The sequence below is a fragment of the Panulirus ornatus genome, chromosome 20, assembly GCF_036320965.1.
Source record: "Panulirus ornatus isolate Po-2019 chromosome 20, ASM3632096v1, whole genome shotgun sequence".
In the NCBI taxonomy this organism is placed as follows: Eukaryota; Metazoa; Arthropoda; class Malacostraca; order Decapoda; family Palinuridae; genus Panulirus; species Panulirus ornatus.
Window position 1 is genome coordinate 41124160 of NC_092243.1, and position 20893 is coordinate 41145052.

The 20893-nt window shown below is 41.4% G+C and overlaps 1 protein-coding gene across 2 annotated transcripts in view; it reads left to right on the top strand.

Moving 5' to 3' along the window:
- LOC139755960 (tyrosine-protein phosphatase 10D-like) overlaps positions 1 to 20893 on the top strand; it is a 657464-nt gene that overhangs the window by 629598 nt on the left and 6973 nt on the right. The window contains exon 29 of one of the 2 annotated variants that reach the window (XM_071674794.1): positions 1096 to 1173. The exons of the other annotated variant lie outside the window; for it this stretch is intronic. Coding sequence (XP_071530895.1) covers positions 1096 to 1142 — 47 coding nt within the window. The 3' untranslated portion in view covers positions 1143 to 1173. The remainder of the gene's footprint in view (positions 1 to 1095; positions 1174 to 20893) is intronic. 2 annotated transcript variants of the gene reach the window in all.

Sequence of the window (20893 nt, forward strand, 5' to 3'; positions counted from 1 at the left end):
GTGAGCTTGGGAAAGAGACTTGTGTGAGGAAGTACCAGGAGAGACCAAGTGCAGAATGGAAAAAGATGAGAGCAAAGGGTGTTAGGGGAGTGGGGGAAGAATGGGATGTATTTAGGGATGCAGTGATGGCTTGCACAAATGATGCTTGTGGTATGAGAAGCGTGGGAGATGGGTTAATTAGAAAGGGTAGTGAGTGGTGGGATGAAGAAGTAAGATTATTAGTGAAAGAGAAGAGAGTCATTTGGATGAGTTTTGCAGGGAAATAATGTATAAAAGAAAGAGGCAGGAGGTCAGGAGAAAGGTGCAAGAGGTGAAAAAGAGGGCAAATGAGAATTGGGGTGAGAGAGTATCATTAAGTTTTAGGGAGTATATAAAGATGTTTTGGAAGGAGGTAAACAAAAAGTGCATTAGACAAGAGAACAAATGGGAACATCGGTGAAGGGAGCTAATGGGGAGGTAATAACAAGTTGTGGTTATGTGAGGAGGAGGTGGAGTGAGCATTTTAAAAGTTTGTTGAATATGTTAGATGATAGAGTGGCAGATATAGGGTGTTTTGGTTGAGGTGGTGTGCGAAGTGAGAGGGTTAGGGAGAATGATTTGGTAAACAAAGAAGAGGTAGTAAAAGCTTTGCAGAAGATGAAAACCGGTAAGGCAGCAGGTTTGGATGGTACTGCAGTGGAATTCATTAAAAAAGGGGTGACTGTGTTGGAAAAATAGATAGAAATGCTGCATCGTATATGAATGCTACATTGTTGTTGATAGATCCATGTTTGACTCTGTACTGAGCCAGTAGGTAGTTGAACACTAAACAGGTGGTTAGTAAGGGGCAAGAGCCATATGATTTACTAGAGGATAAGGGATTAAGAGGTTTCTAACCCCCAGGATCATGGAGATTCTCTCAAGGCTCACGGAATACCACCCTGGAGAGAAAATTTTCATTCTTCAAAACTTACATATGTGTCAGGAAAACCTGTACCTGTTTCAGTAGTAAACAAAAATGTACTGCCATTACTTATGAAATATGAAAGTCATGTATGATTAGGCATCCCATGATTCATTGGCTCATAACCTAATCTGCTTCATACACTGGCATAGGGGTCAATGGATTGATGATGTGTGGAGTTGCAACAATACAGAGATGACCCTCTCTTCTTCTGCTGCTGGCATTTCAGGGTATCTGGCATGCTCTTTGGCTTTTTGTTTTTCTGTCCAATAACATCTGTGTTGTGTATTTTATTGACAGCTAACATTTGTTTTGGTGACCATTTAATTCTACATAGCTTATTGAATTACTTTTATTAGTTAAACTTAGTAACTTTCAGTATGATTGTGCCTACCTTATGTTTCTTTTTAATCTATGAGTATTTTCCTTTGTTACCAATGGATTAATAGGAAAAGATTGAGGATAATTTTGGTAAATTTTTTGGTGTTTATGTTGAATGATTAGGTTGTTGAGGCTATTAACCCAATATATTGACAGTATTAGTACTGTTTTGGAGTCTTAACGGAACATGCTTGCAGTGTTCTTTTTTTTTTCCATTCATTTTTCACCATTTAACAGGACAGCAGGGTAGCACAGAGAACCGGTGAAGAATGGCCTCACTTGTTCATATCCAACCTCTAGCTGCCATGTATAATGCGCCAAAAGTAGACCTCGCCTCCCCCACTATCCACAACTAAGGCCCACAAACCCTTCTGTGGGATCCATTGACTGTTCTATATTATGCTAAATACTGCATTATGAGTAGAGAACATTTGCAAAATAGAACACTCTTACTGTTAACATAGTTATTTATTTATTATTTATTACACCTGATCGCCATTTTCCACATCAGCGGGGTAGCACCAGGAAACAGATGAAGAATGACCCGTCCGCTCCTACACACACACACACACATATATATATATTTTATTCATTTATTATTATGCTTTGTTGCTGTCTCCCACGTTAGCGAGGTAGTGCAAGGAAACAGATGAAAGAATGGCCCAACCCACCCACATACACATGTATATACATACACCTCAACACACGCACATATACATACCTATACATTTCAACGTATACATACATAGACATACACAGACATATACAATATACGCATGTACTTCATTCATACTTGCTGCCCTTATTCATTCCTATCGCCACCCCGCCAAACATAAAATGACAACCCCCTCCCCCCACATGGGCGCGAGGTAGCGCTATGAAAAGACTAAGGCCACATTCGTTCACAGTCTTTAGCTGTCATGCATAATGCACTGAAACCACAGCTCCCTTTCCACATCCAGGCCCCACAAAACTATCCATGGTTTACCCTAGACGCTCCACATGCCCTGGTTCAATCCATTGACAGCACATCGACCCCGATATACCACATCGTTCCAATTCACTCTATTCCTTGCACGCCTTTCACCCTCCTGCATGTTCAGGACCCTATCACTCAAAGTCTTTTTCACTCCATCGTACCACAATCAATTTGGTCTCCCATTTCTCCTCATTCCCTCCACCTCTGACACATATATCCTCTTTCTCAATCTTTCCTCACTCATTCCCTCCATGTGACCAAACCATTTCAAAACACCCTCTTCTCCTCTCTCAACCACACTTCTTTTATTACCACACATCTATCTTACCCTTTCATTACTTACTCGATCAAACACACCTCACACCACATATTGTCCTCAAACATCTCATTACCAACATATTCACCCTTCTCCACACAATTCTATCTATAGCCCACGCCTTGCAACCATATAACATGGTTGGAACCACTATTCCTTCAAACATACCCATTTTTGCTTTCCGAGATATTGTTCTCGCCTTCCACACATTTTTCAACACTTCCAGAACTTTCGCCCCCTATCCCACCCTGTGACTCACTTCTGCTTCCATGGTTCCATCTGCTGCCAAATCCACTCCCAGATATCTAAAACACTTCACTTCCTCCAGTTTTTCTCCATTTAAACTTACCTCCCAATTAACTGGTCCCTCAACCCTCCTGTACCAAATAAGCTTGCTCTTATTCACATTTACTCTCAGCTTTCTTCTTTCACACACTTTACCAAACTCAGTCACAAGCTTCTGCAGTTTCTCACCCGAATCAGCCACCAGCACTGTATCATCAGCGAACAACAACTGACTCGCTTCCCAAGCCCTCTCATCCACAACAGACTGCATACTTGCCCCTCTCTCCAAAACTCTTCCATTTACCTCCCTAACAACCCCATCCATAAACAAATTAAACAACCATGGAGACTTCACCCACTCCTGCTGCAAACCGACATTCACTGAGAACCAGTCACTTTCCTCTCTTCCTACTCGTATACATACCTTACATCCTTGATAAAAACTTTTCACTGCTTCTAGCAACTTGCCTTCCACACCATAAATTCTTAATACCTTCCACAGAGTATCTCTATCAACTCTATCATATGCCTTCTCCAGATCCATAAATGCTACATACAAATCCATTTGCTTTTCTAAGTATATCTCACATACATTCTTCAAAGCAAACACCTGATCCACACATCCTCTACCACTTCTGAAACCACACTGCTCTTCCCCAATCTGATGCTCTGTACATACTTACACCCTCTCAATCAATACCCTCGATATGATATTCCAGGAATACTCAACAAATTTATACCTCTGTAATTTGAGCACTCACCTTTATCTACTTTATCTTTGTACAATGGCACTATGCATGCATTCCGCCAATCCTCAGGCACCTCACCATTAGTCATACATACACTAATTATCCTTACCAACCAGTCAAAAAAAGTCACCCCCTTTTTTTGATAAATTCCACTGCAATACCATCCAAACCCACTGCCTTACCGGCTTTCATCTTCCGCAAAGTTATTACTACCTCTCCTCTGTTTACCAAATCATTCTCCATAACCCTCTCACTTTGCACACCACCTCAACTGAAACACCCTATATCTGCCACTCTATCATCTGGCACATTCAAGAAATCTTCAAAATACTCACTCCATCTCCGTCTTACATCACCTCTGCTTGTTACTCTCTCCTAATTAGCCCCCTTCACCAGTGTTGCAATTTGTTCTCTTGTCTTACGCACTTTGTGTACCTCATTCCAAAACGTCTTTTTATTCTCCCTAAAATTTAATGATACTCTTTCACCCCAACTCTCATTTGTCCTCTTTTTCACCTCTTGCACCTTTCTCTTGACCTCCTGCCTCTTTCTTTTATACATCTCCCACTCATTTGCATTATTTCCCTGCAAAAATCATCCAAATGCCTCTCTCTTCTCTTTCACTAATAATCTTAATTCTTCATCCCACCACTCACTACCCTTTCTATTCTGCCCACCTCCCACGCTTCTCATACGACAAGCATCTTTTGCGCAAGCCATCACTGCTTCCCTAAATACATCCCATTCCTCCCCCACTCCCCCTACGTCCTTTGTTCTCACCTTTTTCCATTCTGTACTCAGTCCCTCCTGGTACTTCTTCACACAAGTCTCCTTCTCAAGCTCACTTACTCTCACCACTATCTTCACCCCAACATTCTCTCTCCTTTTCTGAAAACCTCTACAAATCTTCACCTTCACCTCCACAAGATAATGATCAGACATCCCTTCAGTTGCACCTCTCAGCACATTAACATCCAAAAGTCTCTTTCGTGCGCCTATCAATTAACATGTAATCCAATAACGCTCTCTGGCCATCTTTCCTACTTACATTCGTATACTTATGTTTATCTCTCTTTTTAAACCAGGTATTCCCAATCACCAGTCCTTTTTCAGCACATAAATCTACAAGCTTTTCACCATTTCCATTTACAACACTGAACACCCCATGTACACCAATTATTCCCTCAACTGCCACATTGCTCACCTTTGCATTCAAATCACCCATCACTATAACCCTATCTCAGTGCATCAAAACTACTAACACACTCACTCAGCTGCTCCCAAAACACTTGCCTCTCATGATATTTCTTCTCATGTCCACGTGCATATGCACCAATAATCACCCATCTCTCTCCATCAACTTTCAGTTTTACCCATATCAATCTAGAGTTTACTTTCTTACACTATTACATACTCCCACCACTCCTGTTTCAGGAGTAGTGCTACTCCTTCCCTTGCTCTTGTCCCCTCACTAACCCCTGACTTTACTCCCAAGACATTCCCAAACCACTCTTCCCCTTTCCCCTTGAGCTTCGTTTCACTCAGAGCCAAAACATCCGGGTTCCTTTCCTCAAACATACTACCTATCTCTCCTTTTTTCTCATCTTGGTTACATCCACACACATTTAGACATCCCAATCTGAGCCTTCGAGGAGGATGAGCACTCCCTGCGTGACTCCTTCTTCTGTTTCCCCTTTTAAAAGTTAAAATACAAGGAGGGGAGGGTTTCCAGCCCCCCGCTCCCGTCTCCTTTAGTCGCCTTCTATGACACGTGAGGGATGCATGGGAAGTCTTCTTTCTCCCCTATCCCTAGGGATAGGGGGATACATACATACATTAAGTAACCTTACCAACCAGTCAACAATACAGTCACCCCCTTTGTTAATAAATTCCACTGCAGTACCATCCAAACCTGCTGCCTTGCCAGCTTTCATCTTCCGCAAAGCTTTTACTACCTCTTCTCTGTTTACCAAATCATTCTTCCTAACCCTCTCACTTTACACACCACCTCGACCAAAACACCCTATATCTGCCACTCTATCATGAAACACATTCAACAAACATCCAAAATACTCACTCCATCTCCTTCTCACATCACCACTACTTGTTATCACATCCCTATTAGCCCCCTTTACTGATGTTCCCATTTGTTCCCTTGTCTTACGCACTTTATTTACCTCCTTCCAAAACATCTTTTTACTCTCCCTAAAATGTAATGATACTCTCACCCCAACTCTCATTTGCCCTCTATTTCACCTCTTGCACCTTTCTCTTGACCTCCTGCCTCTTTCTTTTATACATCTCCCACTCATTTGCATTATTTCCCTGCAAAAATTGTCCAAATGCCTCTCTCTTCTCCTTCACTAATAATCTTACTTCTTCTTCCCATCACTCACTACCCTTTCTAATCTGCCCACCTCCCACGCTTCTCATGCCACAAGCATCTTTTGCGCAAGCCATCACTGCTTCCCTAAATACATTCCATTCCACCCCCACTCCCCTTACGTCTTTTGTTCTCACCTTTTTCCATTCTGTACTCAGTCTCTCCCGGTACTTCCTCACACAAGTCTCCTTCCCAAGCTCACTTACTTTCACCACTTTCTTCACCCCAACATTTTCTCTTCTTCTCTGAAAACCTCTACAAATCTCCACCTTCGCCTCCACAAGATTATGATCAGACATCCCTCCAGTTGCACGTCTCAGCACATTAACATCCAGAAGTCTCTCTTTTGCACGCCTATCAATTAACCCGTAATCCAATAACGCTCTCTGGCCATCTCTCCTACTTACATACGTATACTTATGTATATCCGTCTTTTTTAACCAGGTATTCCCAATCACCAGTCCTTTTTCAGCAAATAAATCTACATACACAAAAAGGCCCATACACACATATATATATATATATATATATATATATATATATATATATATATATATATATATATATATATATATAACGCTACCTCGCTAATGCGGGAAATGGCGAATAGTTTGAAAAGAAATATATATATATATATATATATATATATATATATATATATATATATATATATATATATATATATATATATATATATATATTTCCCTGGGGATAGGGGAGAAAGAATACTTCCCACGTATTCCCTGCGTGTCGTAGAAGGCGACTAAAAGGGAAGGGAGCGGGGGGCTGGAAATCCTCCCCTCTCGTTTTTTTTTTTTTTTTTTTTTTTTTTTTTTCCAAAAGAAGGAACAGAGAAGAGGTCCATGTGAGGATATTCCCTCAAAGGCCCAGTCCTCTGTTCTTAACGCTACCTCGCTATCGCGGGAAATAGCGAATAGTATGAAAAAAAAAAAAAAATATATATATATATATATATATATATATATATATATATATATATATATATATATATACATACATATCAACATATTCACATATACATATTTATACTTGCTTGCCTTCATCCATTCCTGGCACTACCATCCCCCACAGGAAACAGCATCACTACCCCTTGCTTTAGCGAGGTGGTGCCTGGAAAACAGACAAAAAAGTCCACATTCATTCACACTCAGTCTCTAGCTGTCAAGTGTAATGTGCCAAAACTACAGCACCCTATCGACATCTAGGCCCAACAGACCTTCCCGTGGTTTACCCCAAACGTTTCACATGCCCTAGTTCAGTCCATTGACAGCACATCGACTTCAGTATACCACATCATTCCAGTTCACTCTATTCCTTGCATGCCTCTCATCCTTCTGTGTGTTCAAGCCCTGATTGCTCAAAAGTTTTCTCACTCCACCCTTCCATCTCCTATTTGGTCTCCTGCTTCTCCTTGTTACCTCCACCTCTAATACATATATCCTTTGTCAATTTTTCCTCACTCATTCTCTCCATATGTCCAAACCATTTCAACATACCCTCTTCTGCTCTCTCAGCCACACTCTTTTTATTTCTACACGTCTCTTACCTTTTCATTACTTACTTGATTGAACCACCTCACACCACATAATGTCCTCAGACATTTCATTTCCAACACATCCACCCTACCTTGCACAAGTGTCTATATCCCATGCCTCACAACAATAATATTGTTGGAACTACTATTCCTTCAAACATTCTTCATCCCCTCCCCCACCCTGTGACTCACTTCCACTTCCATGGTTCTATTCGCTGCTAAGTCGATTCCCAGATATCTAAAACACTTCACCCTCCAGCTTTTCTCTATTCAAACTTAAATCTCAGTTAACTTGACCCTTAACCCTACTGAATCTAATAACCTTGCTCTTATTCACGTTTACTCTCAACTTTCTGCTCTCACACACTTTTCCAAACTCAGTAACCAACTTCTGCAGTTTCTTCCCCAAATCAACCACCAGAGCTATAACATTGGCGAAGAACAACTGACTCACTTCGTAGGCCCTCTCATCCCCAACTGACTGCATACTCAAAACTCATCCATTTTCCTCCCTAACCACCCCATTCCTAAACAAATTGAATAACCATGGAGACATCACACTCCCCTGCCACAGACCGACCTTCACTGGGAATCAATCACTCTCCTCTCTTCCTACTTGTACTTATGCCTTACATCTTTAGTGAAAACTTTTCACTGCTTCTAGCAGCTTACCTCCCTCACCATATACTCTTAAGACCTACCACAAAGCACCTCTGTCGACCCTATCATATGCCTTCTCCAGATTCATAAATGCTACATACAAATCCATCTGTTTTCTAAGTATTTCTCACACACATTTCTCAAAGCAAACATCTGATCCACACATCCTCTACCACTTCTGAAACCACACTTCTTTTCCCAATCTGATGCTCTGTGCATGCCATCACTCTCTCAATCAATACTCTCCCATATAATTTCCCAGGAATACTCTACAAAATTATGCCTTTGCAATTTGAACACTCACCTTTATCCCCTTTGCCCTTGTACAATGGCACTATACATGCATTCTGCCAATCCTCAGGCACTTCACCATGATCCATACATACAATGAATATCCTTGCCAATGTATCAACAACACAGTCACCCCTTTTCTTAATAAATTCTACTGCTGGATTTCATCTTCTGCAAAGCTTTCACTCCCTCTTCTCTCTTAACCAAACCATTCTCCCTGACCCTCTCACTTCACACACCACCCTAACCAAAACACCCTACTTCTGCCACTGCCATCAAACACATTCAACAAACCTTCAAAATTCTCACTCCATCTTCTCACTTCATCACAACCTGTTATTACTTCCCCCCTTGCCTCGTTCACCGATGTTCCTATTTGTTCTCTTGTCTTTTCCACATTATTTACCTCATTCCAAAACATCTTTTTATACTCCCGAAAGTTTAGTGATACTCTCTAACCCCAACTATCATTTGCCCTCTTTTTCAACCCTTGCACCTTCCTCTTGACCTCTTGCCACTTTTTTTTATACATCTCCCAGTCAATTGCACTCCTTCCTTGCAAGTATTGTCCAAATGTCTCTCTTTTGTCTCTGACTAACAACGTTACTTCTTCATTCCACCACTCACTAAATTCTCTTACGTTCTACTACCTGAGATCATTTGTTCCTCAGTTGCAGTTTGGCAATACAACTGCACTGAATCCATACGAGTTCTTACTGACCACTGCATTTTTATTCTATATGGAGAAGAGGCAAAAATCTAGTCTGCCTTTCTCATACCACATGCATCTTTTGTGCAAGCCATCACTGCTTCCCTAAATACATCCCATTCCTCGCCCACTTCCCTCACGTCATTTGCTCTCACCTTTAGCCATTCTACACTCAATCTCTCCTGGTACTTCTTCACACAAGTGTCCTTTCCAAGCTCATTTACTTTCACCACTTTCTTCCCCCCAACATCTACAAGTCTCCACCTTCACCTCCACAAGATAGTGATCAGGCATCCTTCCAGCTGCCCCTCTCATCACATTAACATCCAAAAGTCTCTTTTACACTCCTGTCAATTAACACTTAATCCAATAATGTCCTTTGACGATTAATCCAATAATGTCCTTTGACGATTTTTCCTACTCACATATGTATACTTATGTATATCTCTCTTTTTAAACCAGGTATTCCCAATCATCAGTCTTTTTTCAGCACTTAAATCCACAAGTTCTTTGCCATTTCCATTCACAACACTGAATACACAATGTGCACCAATTACATCCTCAACTGCCACATTACTCACCTTCGCATTTAAGTCTTCACTCTCTAATACCCAGTCTCAAACATGAAAGCTGCTGACACACTCACTCAGCTGCTCTCAAAACACTTGCCTCTCATGATCTTTCTTCTCATGACCAGATGCTGAAGCACCAATAATCACCCATCTCTCTCCATCCTCTTTCAGCTTTACCCACATCAATCTAGAATTTACTTCTCATACTCTATCACACATGCCTTCACCTTGCTCCCGCATCCTTTAGTTGCCTTCTACAACACATGGGGAATACATGGGAAGTATTCTTTCTCCCCTATCCCCATAAGAATATTGCAGATAATTCAAAGGACACATATGAATGTTAACAGCTTATGCTTACATTACTGATGAATAATGATTGTTGTAATACACTGTAATACTGCTAACAGTCCCAACAAAAATGAAAACATATTTCATATACACCGCTTGGTATTGTATACTACAGAGAAATGTATTTAGTTCAGCAAAGTTTCTATGGAAAATTGTCAGTCTGCCATCAGTTACTCTGGTCATTTGGGTACTTCACAGTCGGGACTTGTATCTATATACATGTTTACATGTACATACGTTTTCAGGTTATTTTTCATGTAATTTACTACAAAACAATAATTACAACACAGTCATTAAGACAAAGAAACTGAGCAAAATATCGAATATTATTGTATAATTGAAGAAGAGATTACTTCAACGAGTTCAGCCACAGTTGGCTATTATGTAATAAACAGCATGGATACCCTTCTGATGTAGAGGCTCATTTTTGTATGCACATATGTATAAATTCATGTTCCCCCTACATTTTTGGTTTATCCAACTTGCTGCAAAATTTAAAAGAGCAATATATATAATAATCACTTATAGAGGGAAACTAAGCTGTATAATCCAATAAGAGATCGCTTCCTCATGATGACGAGCTGCACTCAGCCATTTTAGTAGATTAGGCAAGTGGATAATGTAGTGACTTGTTATTATATCAGTATACATGTACGTGCATTCATGTTCACTATAAACAAGTGATTGATTAAATGTATTGCAAAACTTGATAGAATAGTATAGTATATGAAACAATTATTAAGCTTGAAAAGCTAAGCATAAATAAAGTTATTGTATAATAGAAGAAGAGGTTACTCCACGAGATCAGCTGCAGTGCTTTTGGTTCATATAATTTACTGCTAATTGTATGAAATTATATGAAATTCAATTGTAAAGACTTAGAAAATGAAATGAAGTAGAAAATGTTAATGCATATCTGAGGAGAGATTACATCCTCTTTGGTTCAGCCATGGTTACCTGCTACAACAACATGGGCATGTTGCCAACATAGTGACTGCTTTTTTTGTACATCTGTGTACACCTTACATATATGGTTCATGTAGTTTACCTCAAAATGTGATAAGACAATAGATAAAACAATGATTAAGAAACTAGGAAATTCAAAGAATATTATGAATGATTGACTATTATTCTCTGTCATTTGAAGTAGCCATGGAGCCTCTATCAGGCTGCACAGTATACCCGCTGGGTCATTGTCCTTGTTTAGTTGAACTCACTGAGCTTGCATTGTGACCTCTATCCAGACAGGTTATAATATTTTGAGCCTTTGGATTTCAAGAAGAGATAACTTCCTCAAACAAATTCAGTCATGCCAAACGTCAGCATTTTACACTTACTGTCTTTACGATTGTAGCAATTATACAGAAGTTTGATAAAGGGCTTCAGTGAAAATATTGTATGCTGAATATATTAATGGTACATCCAATGTTTATGACTAAGAAGAACCATAAGATATTAAGATTCTTGCTGAAATAAACCCCCATCAAGGCATGCATTCATATAGCTATTAATTCATTGCACTGAATGAGTGGCTCAACAGAAAATCAAATACTCTGCTATACTGAACTGTTATAGAGAGGGAAACTTTCCTACACTTGTGATATACAGATACCATGCTGTACTCCTTACTACCTCAGCCCCACCGACTCTGAAGCTATCAATCCTGCATATACTATCTATGAATATACCCAGCTACTCGGCTTCAGTATTAACGCATGTACATGGATTAAGAATGTAATTCTTCAACTGGTTTCTATTTTATTACAGTATTGTATTTCTTGATATCTTATTACTAAAGATGTTAACGTCTTCCCTTGTGCATTTCCATTTCTGAATGTACACATGGGTAAATTGAAAAAATATATCATTACAAGTAATATTATTATTATTATTATTTTGCTTTGTCGCTGTCTCCCGCGTTAGCAACGTAGCGCAAGGAAACAGACAAAAGAATGGCCCAACCCACCCACATACACATGTATATACATACATGTCCACACACGCAAATATGCATACCTATACATCTTAACGTATACATGTTTATACACACACAGACATATACATATATACACATGTACATAATTCATATTGCCTGCCTTTATTCATTCCCATCGCCACCCCGCCACACATGAAATAACAACTCCCTCCCCCATCATGTGCGCGAGGTAGTGCTAGGAAAAGACAACCACTGTTCCTTCAAACATACCCATTTTTGCTTTCCAAGATAATATTCTTGACTTCCACACATTTTTCAACGCTCCCAGGACTTTCGCCCCTCCCCCCACCCTATGATTCACTTCTGCTTCCATGGTTCCATCCGCTGCCAAATCCACTTCCAGGTATCTAAAACACTTCACTTCCTCCAGTTTTTCTCCATTCAAACTTACCTCCCAATTGACTTGTCCCTCAACCGTACTCTACCTAATAAATTTGCTCTTATTCACATTTACTCTCAGCCTTCTTCTTTCACACACTTTACCAAACTCAGTCACCAGCTTCTGCAGTTTCTCACACGAATCAGCCATCAGTGCTGTATCATCAGCGAACAACAACTGACTCACTTCTCAAGCTCTCTCATCCACAACAGACTGCATACTTGCCCCTCTTTCCAAAACTCTTGCATTCACCTCCCTAACAACCCCATCCATAAACAAATTAAACAACCATGGAGACATCATGCACCCCTGCCGCAAACCAACATTCACTGAGAACCAATCAGTTTCCTCTCTTCCTACATGTACAAATGCCTTACATCCTCGATAAAAACTTTTCACTGCTTCTAACAACTTACCTACCACACCATATATTCTTAATACCTTCCACAGAGCATCTCTGTCAACTCAATCATTTGCCTTCTCCAGATCCATAAATGCTACATACAAATCCATTTGCTTTTCTAAGTATTTCTCATATACATTTTTCAATGGCACTATGTAAACATTCCGCCAGTCCTCAGGCACCTCACCATGAGTCATACATACATTAAATAACCTTACCAACCAGTCAACGATACAGTCACCCCCTTTTTTTAATAAATTCCACTGCAATATTTCTATTAACTTTATATGTTATACTTTGTCACTGTCTCCCGTGTTAGCGAGGTAGCGCAAGGAAACAGATGAAAGAATGGCCCAACCCACCCACATACACACGTATATACATACACATCCACACACAGCACATATACATACCTATACATCTCAAGATATACATATATATACACACACAGACATATACATATATACACATACACATAATTCATACTGTCTGCCCTTATTCATTCCCGTTGCCACCCCGCCACACATGAAATAACAACCCCCTCCCCCCACATGTGCGTGAGGTAGTGCGAGGAAAAGACAACAAAGGCCACATTCGTTCACACTCAATCTCTAGCTGTCATGTACAATGCACTGAAACCACAGCTCCCTTTCCACATCCAAGCCCCACAAAACTTACCATGGTTTACCCCAGACGCTTCACATGCCCTGGATTCTGTCCATAGACAGCACGGCGACCCTGGTACACCACATCATTCCAATTCACTCTATTCCTTGCACGCCTTTCACCCTCCTGCATGTTCAGGCCCCGATTACTCAAAATCTTTTTCACTCCATCTTTCCACCTCTAGTCTGGTCTCCCACTTCTCCTCGTCCCCTCCACCTCTGACATATATATTCTCTTTGTCAATCTTTCCTCACTCATTCTCTCCATGTGACCAAACCATTTCAAAACACCCTCTTCTGCTCTCTCAACCACACACTTTTTATTACCACACATCTCTCTTACCCTTTCATTACTTACTCAATCAAACCACCTCACTCCACATATTGTCCTCAAACATCTCCTTTCCAGCACACCCACCCTCCTCTGCACAAATCTATCTATAGCCCATGCCTCGCCTTCAAACATACCCATTTTTGCTTTCCGAGATAATGTTCTCGACTTCCACACATTTTTCAATGCTCCCAGAACTTTCGCCCCCTCCCCCACCCTATGACTCACTTCCGCTTCCATAGTTCCATCCACTGCCAAATCCACTCCCAGATATCTAAAACACTTCAATTTCTCCAGTTTATGACCATTCAAACTTACCTTCGAATTGACTTGTCCCTCAACCCTACTGTGCCTAACAACCTTGCTCTTATTCACATTTAATCTCCTTCTTTCACACACTTTACCAAACTCAGTCACCAGCTTCTGCAGTTTCTCACATGAATCAGCCACCAGCGCTGTATCATCAGCAAACAACAACTGACTCATTTCCCAAGCTCTCTCATCCACAACAGACAGCATACTTGCCCCTCTTTCCAAAACTCTTGCATTCACCTCCCTAATAACCCCATCCATAAACAAATTAAACAACCATGGAGACATCACACACCCCTGCCCCAAACCAACATTCACTGAGAACCAATCATTTTCCTCTCTTCCTGCACGTTCACATGCCTTACATCCTCGAGAAACACTTTTCACTGCTTCTGACAACTTGCCTCCCACACCATATATTCTTAATACCCTCCACAGAGCATGTCTATCAACTCTACCATATGCCTTCTCCAGATCCATAAATGCTACATACAAATCCATTTGCTTTTCTAAATTTTTCTCACATACATTCTTTGATTCAAAGCAAACACCTGATCCACACATCCTCTACCACTTCTGAAACCACACTGCTCTTCCCCAATCTGATGCTCTGTACGTGCTTTCACCTTCTCAATCAATACCCTCCCATATGATTTGCCAGGAATACTCAACAAACTTATACCTCTGTAATTTGAGCACTCACTCTTATCTCCTTTGCCTTTGTACAATGTAGAGGTTTTTGGAAAGAAAAGAAAATGTTGGGGTGAAGCAAGTGGTGAGAGTAAGTGAGCTTGGGAAGAAGACTTGTGTGAGGAAGTACCAGGAGAGACTGAGTGCAGAATGGAAAAAGGTGAGAGCAAAGGACATAAGGTGAGTGGGGGAGGAATGGGATGTATTTAGGGAAGCAGTGATAGCTTGTGCAAAAGATGCTTGTGGCATGAGAAGCATGGGAGGTGGGCAGATTAGAAAGGGTAGTGAGTGGTGGGATGAAGAAGTAAGATTATTAGTGAAAGAGAAGAGTGGCATTTGGACAATTTTTACAGGGAAAAAGTGCGAACGACTGGTAGATGTTTAAAAGAAAGAGGCAAGAGGTCAAGAGAAAGGTGCAAGAGATGAAAAAGAGGGCAAATGAGAGTTGGGGTGAGAGTGTATCATTGGGGTGAGAGTGTATCATTAAATTCTAGGGGGAATAAAAAGATGTTTTGGAAGTAGGTTAATAAAGTGCATAAGACAAGGAAACAAATGGGAACATCAGTTACGGGGGCTAATTGGAGGTAATAACAAGTAGTGGGGATGTGAGGAGATGGAGTGAGTATTTTGAATGTTTGTTGAATGTGTTAGATGATAGAGTGACAGATATAGGGTGTTTTGGTTGAGGTTGTGCGTGAAATGAGAGGGTTAGGGAAAATGGTTTGGTAAACAGAGAAGAGGTAGTGAAAGCTTTGCAGAAGATGAAAGCTGGCAAGGCGGCAGATTTGGATGGTATTGCAGTGGAATTTATTAAAAAAGTTTGTGACTGTGTTGTTGAATGGTTGGTGAGGATATTCAGTGTATGTATGTCTCATGGTGAGTGCCTGAGGATTGGCAGAATGCATGCATAGTGCCATTGTACAAAGACAAAAGGGATAAAGGTGAGTGTTCAAATTACAGAGGTATAAGTTCGTCGAGTCTTCCTGGGTTGTTGTATGGGAGGGTATTGATTGAGAGGGTGAAAGGCATGTGCAGAGCATCAGACTGGGGAAGAGCAGTGTGGTTTCAGAAGTGGTAGAGGATGTGTGGATCAGGTGCTTGCTTTGAAGAATGTATGTGAGAAATGCCTAGAAAAACAAATGATTTGTATGTAGCATTTATGGATCAGAAGAAGGCATATGATAGAGTTGATAGAGATGCTTTGTGGAAGGTATTAACAGTATATGGTGTGGGAGAAAAGTTGTTAGAAGCAGTGAAAAGTTTTTATTGAGGATGTAAGGCATGTGTACGAGTAGGAAGAGAGGAAAGTAATTGGTTCTCAGTGAATGCCAGTTTGCAGCAGGGGTGCATGATGTTGTCCCCATGGTTGTTTAATTTGTTTATGGATAGGGTTGTTAGGGAGGTGAATGCAAGAGTTTTGGAGAGAGGGGCAAGTATGCAGTCTGTTGTGGATGAGAGGGCTTAGGAAGTGAGTTGGTTGTTGTTCGTTGATGATTCAGCACTGGTGGCTGATTTGGATGATAAACTGCAGAAGCTGGTGACTGAGTTTGGTAAAGTGTGTGAAAGAAGAAAGCTGAGAGTAAATGTGAATAAGAGCTAGGTTATTAGGTACAGTAGGGCTGGGAGGTAAGTTTGAATGGAAAAAAACTGGGAGTGGATTTGGCAGCGGATGGAACCATGGAAGCGGAAGTGAGCCACAGGGTGGGGGAGGTGGCAAAGGTTCTGGGAGCATTGAAGAATGTGTGGAAGGCAAGAACCTTAGCTCGGAAAGCAAAAATGGGTATGTTTGAAGAAATAGTGGTTCCAACAATGTTATATGGTTGCGAGGTGTGGGATATAGATAGGGTTGTTTGGAGGAGGGTGGATGTGTTGGAAATGAGATGTTTGAGGACAGTATGTGGTGTGAGGTGGTTTGATTGAGTAAGTAATTAAAGAGTAAGAGAGATGTATTGTAATAAAACGAGTGTGGTTGAGAAAGCAGAAGAGGGTGTTTTGAAATGGTTTGGTCACATGGAGAGAATGAGTAAGGAAAGATTGACAAAGAGGATATATGTGTCAGAGGTGAAGGGAAGGAAGAGAAGTGGGACTCCAAATTTGAGGTGGAAGGATGGAGTGAAAAAGATTTTGAGCAATCGGGGCTTGAACATGCAGCAGGGTGAAAGGTGTGCAAGGAATAGAGTGAATTGGAACAATGTGGTATACCAGGGTGGACATCCTATCAGTGGATTGAACCAGGGAATGTGAAGCGTCTGGGGTAAACCATGGAAAGTTTTGTGGGGCCTGGATGTGGAAAGGGAGCTGTGGTTTCTGTGCATTATACATGACAGCTAGAGACTGAGTGTGAACGAATGTGGCCTTGGTTGTCTTCCTAGCGCTACCTCGCGCACATGTGGGGAGGGGGTTGTCATTTCATGTGTGGCTGGGTGGCGACGGGAATGAATAAAGGCAGCAAGTATGAATTATGCACATGTGTATATATGTCTGTGTATGTATATGTTGAAATGTATAGGTATGTATACGTGCGTGTGGACATGTATGTATATACATGTATATGTGGGTGGGCCGGTCCATTCTTTCATCTGTTTCCTTGCGTTACCTCGCTGACATGGGAGACAGCAACAAAGTATGATAAATATATATAATGTATATGCATATATATATGTGATGTCTCCATGGTTGTTTAATTTGTTTATGGATGGGGTTGTAAGGGAGGTAAATGCAAGAGTCCTGGAAAGAGGGGCAAGTATGAAGTCTGTTGGGGATGAGAGAGCTTGGGAAGTGAGTCAGTTGTTGTTCGCTGATGATACAGCGCTGGTGGCTGATTCATGTGAGAAACTGCAGAAGCTGGTGACTGAGTTTGGTAAAGTGTGTGGAAGAAGAAAGTTGAGAGTAAATGTGAATAAGAGCAAGGTTATTAGGTACAGTAGGGGTGAGGGTCAAGTCAATTGGGAGGTGAGTTTGAATGGAGAAAAACTGGAGGAAGTGAAGTGTTTTAGATATCTGGGAGTGGATCTGTCAGCGGATGGAACCATGGAAGCGGAAGTGGATCATAGGGTGGGGGAGGGGGCGAAAATTTTGGGAGCCTTGAAAAATGTGTGGAAGTCGAGAACATTATCTCGGAAAGCAAAAATGGGTATGTTTGAGGGAATAGTGGTTCCAACAATGTTGTATGGTTGCGAGGCGTGGGCTATGGATAGAGATGTGCGCAGGAGGATGGATGTGCTGGAAATGAGATGTTTGAGGACAATGTGTGGTGTGAGGTGGTTTGATCGAGTAAGTAACGTAAGGGTAAGAGAGATGTGTGGAAATAAAAAGAGCGTGGTTGAGAGAGCAGAAGAGGGTGTTTTAAATTGGTTTGGGCACATGGAGAGAATGAGTGAGGAGAGATTGACCAAGAGGATATATGTGTCGGAGGTGGAGGGAACGAGGAGAAGAGGGAGACCAAATTGGAGGTGGAAAGATGGAGTGAAAAAGATTTTGTGTGATCGGGGCCTGAACATGCAGGAGGGTGAAAGGAGGGCAAGAAATAGAGTGAATTGGAGTCATGTGGTATACAGGGGTTGACGTGCTGTCAGTGGATTGAAGCAAGGCATGTGAAGCGTCTGGGGTAAACCATGGAAAGCTGTGTAGGTATGTATATTTGCGTGTGTGGACGTGTGTATGTACATGTGTATGGGGGGGGGTTGGGCCATTTCTTTCGTCTGTTTCCTTGCGTTACCTCGCAGACATGGGAGACAGCAACAAAGTATGATAAATATATATAATGTATATGCATATATATATATATGTGGTAGAGGATGTGTGGATCAGGTGTTTGCTTTGAAGAATGTATGTGAGAAATACTTAGAAAAGGAAATGGATTTGTATGTAGCATTTATGGATCTGGAGAAGGCATATGATAGAGTTGATAGAGATGCTCTGTGGAAGGTATTAAGAATATATGGTGTGGGAGGCAAGTTGTTAGAAGCAGTGAAAAGTTTTTATCGAGGATGTAAGGCATGTGTACGTGTAGGAAGAGAGGAAAGTGATTGGTTCTCAGTGAATGTAGGTTTGCGGCAGGGGTGTGTGATGTCTCCATGGTTGTTTAATTTGTTTATGGATGGGGTTGTTAGGGAGGTGAATGGAAGAGTTTTGGAAAGAGGGGCAAGTATGAAGTCTGTTGGGGATGAGAGAGCTTGGGAAGTGAGTCAGTTGTTGTTCGCTGATGATACAGCGCTGGTGGCTGATTCATGTGAGAAACTGCAGAAGCTGGTGACTGAGTTTGGTAAAGTGTGTGAAAGAAGAAAGTTAAGAGTAAATGTGAATAAGAGCAAGGTTATTAGGTACAGTAGGGTTGAGGGTCAATTCAATTGGGAGGTGAGTTTGAATGGAGAAAAACTGGAGGAAGTGAAGTGTTTTAGATATCTGGGAGTGGATCTGGCAGCGGATGGAACCATGGAAGCGGAAGTGGATCATAGGGTGGGGGAGGGGGCGAAAATTCTGGGAGCCTTGAAGAATGTGTGGAAGTCGAGAACATTATCTCAGAAAGCAAAAATGGATATGTTTGAAGGAATAGTGGTTCCAACAATGTTGTATGGTTGCGAGGCGTGGACTATGGATAGAGTTGTGCGCAGGAGGATGGATGTGCTGGAAATGAGATGTTTGAGGACAATGTGTGGTGTGAGGTGGTTTGATCGAGTAAGTAACGTAAGGGTAAGAGAGATGTGTGGAAATAAAAAGAGTGTGGTTGAGAGAGCAGAAGAGGGTGTTTTGAAATGGTTTGGTCACATGGAGAGAATGAGTGAGGAAAGATTGACCAAGAGGATATATGTGTCGGAGGTGGAGGGAACAAGGAGAAGAGGGAGACCAAATTGGAGGTGGAGAGATGGAGTGAAAAAGATTTTGTGTGATCGGGGCCTGAACATGCAGGAGGGTGAAAGGAGGGCAAAGAATAGAGTGAATTGGAGCGATGTGGTATACCGGGGTTGACGTGCTGTCAGTGGATTGAATCAAGGCATATGTATGGGGGTGGGTTTGGCCATTTCTTTCGTCTGTTTCCTTGCGCTACCTCGCAAACGCGGGAGACAGCGACAAAGCAAAAAATATATATATATATATATATATATATATATATATATATATATATATATATATATATATATATATATATATATATATATTTTTTTGCTTTGTCGCTGTCTCCCGCGTTTGCGAGGTAGCGCAAGGAAACAGACGAAAGAAATGGCCCAACCCACCCCCATACACATGTATATACATACGTCCACACATGCAAATATACATACCTACACAGCTTTCCATGATTTACCCCAGATGCTTCACATGCCCTGATTCAATCCACTGACAGCACATCAACCCCGGTATACCACATCGATCCAATTCACTCTATTCCTTGCCCTCCTTTCACCATCCTGCATGTTCAGGCCCCGATCACACAAAATCTTTTTCACTCCATCTTTCCACCTCCAATTTGGTCTCCCACTTCTCCTCATTCCCTCCACCTCCGACACATATATCCTCTTGGTCAATCTTTCCTCACTCATTCTCTCCATGTGCCCAAACCATTTCAAAACACCCTCTTCTGCTCTCTCAATCACGCTCTTTTTATTTCCACACATCTCTCTTACCCTTACGTTACTTACTCGATCAAACCACCTCACACCACACATTGTCCTCAAACCTCTCATTTCCAGCACATCCATCCTCCTGCGCACCACTCTATCCATAGCCCACGCCTCGCAACCATACAACATTGTTGGAACCACTATTCCTTCAAACATACCCATTTTTGCTTTCCGAGATAATGTTCTCGACTTCCACACATTCTTCAAGGCTCCCAGGATTTTCGCCCCCTCCCCCACCCTATGATTCACTTCCGCTTCCATGGTTCCATCCGCTGCCAGATCCACTCCCAGATATCTAAAACACTTTACTTCCTCCAGTTTT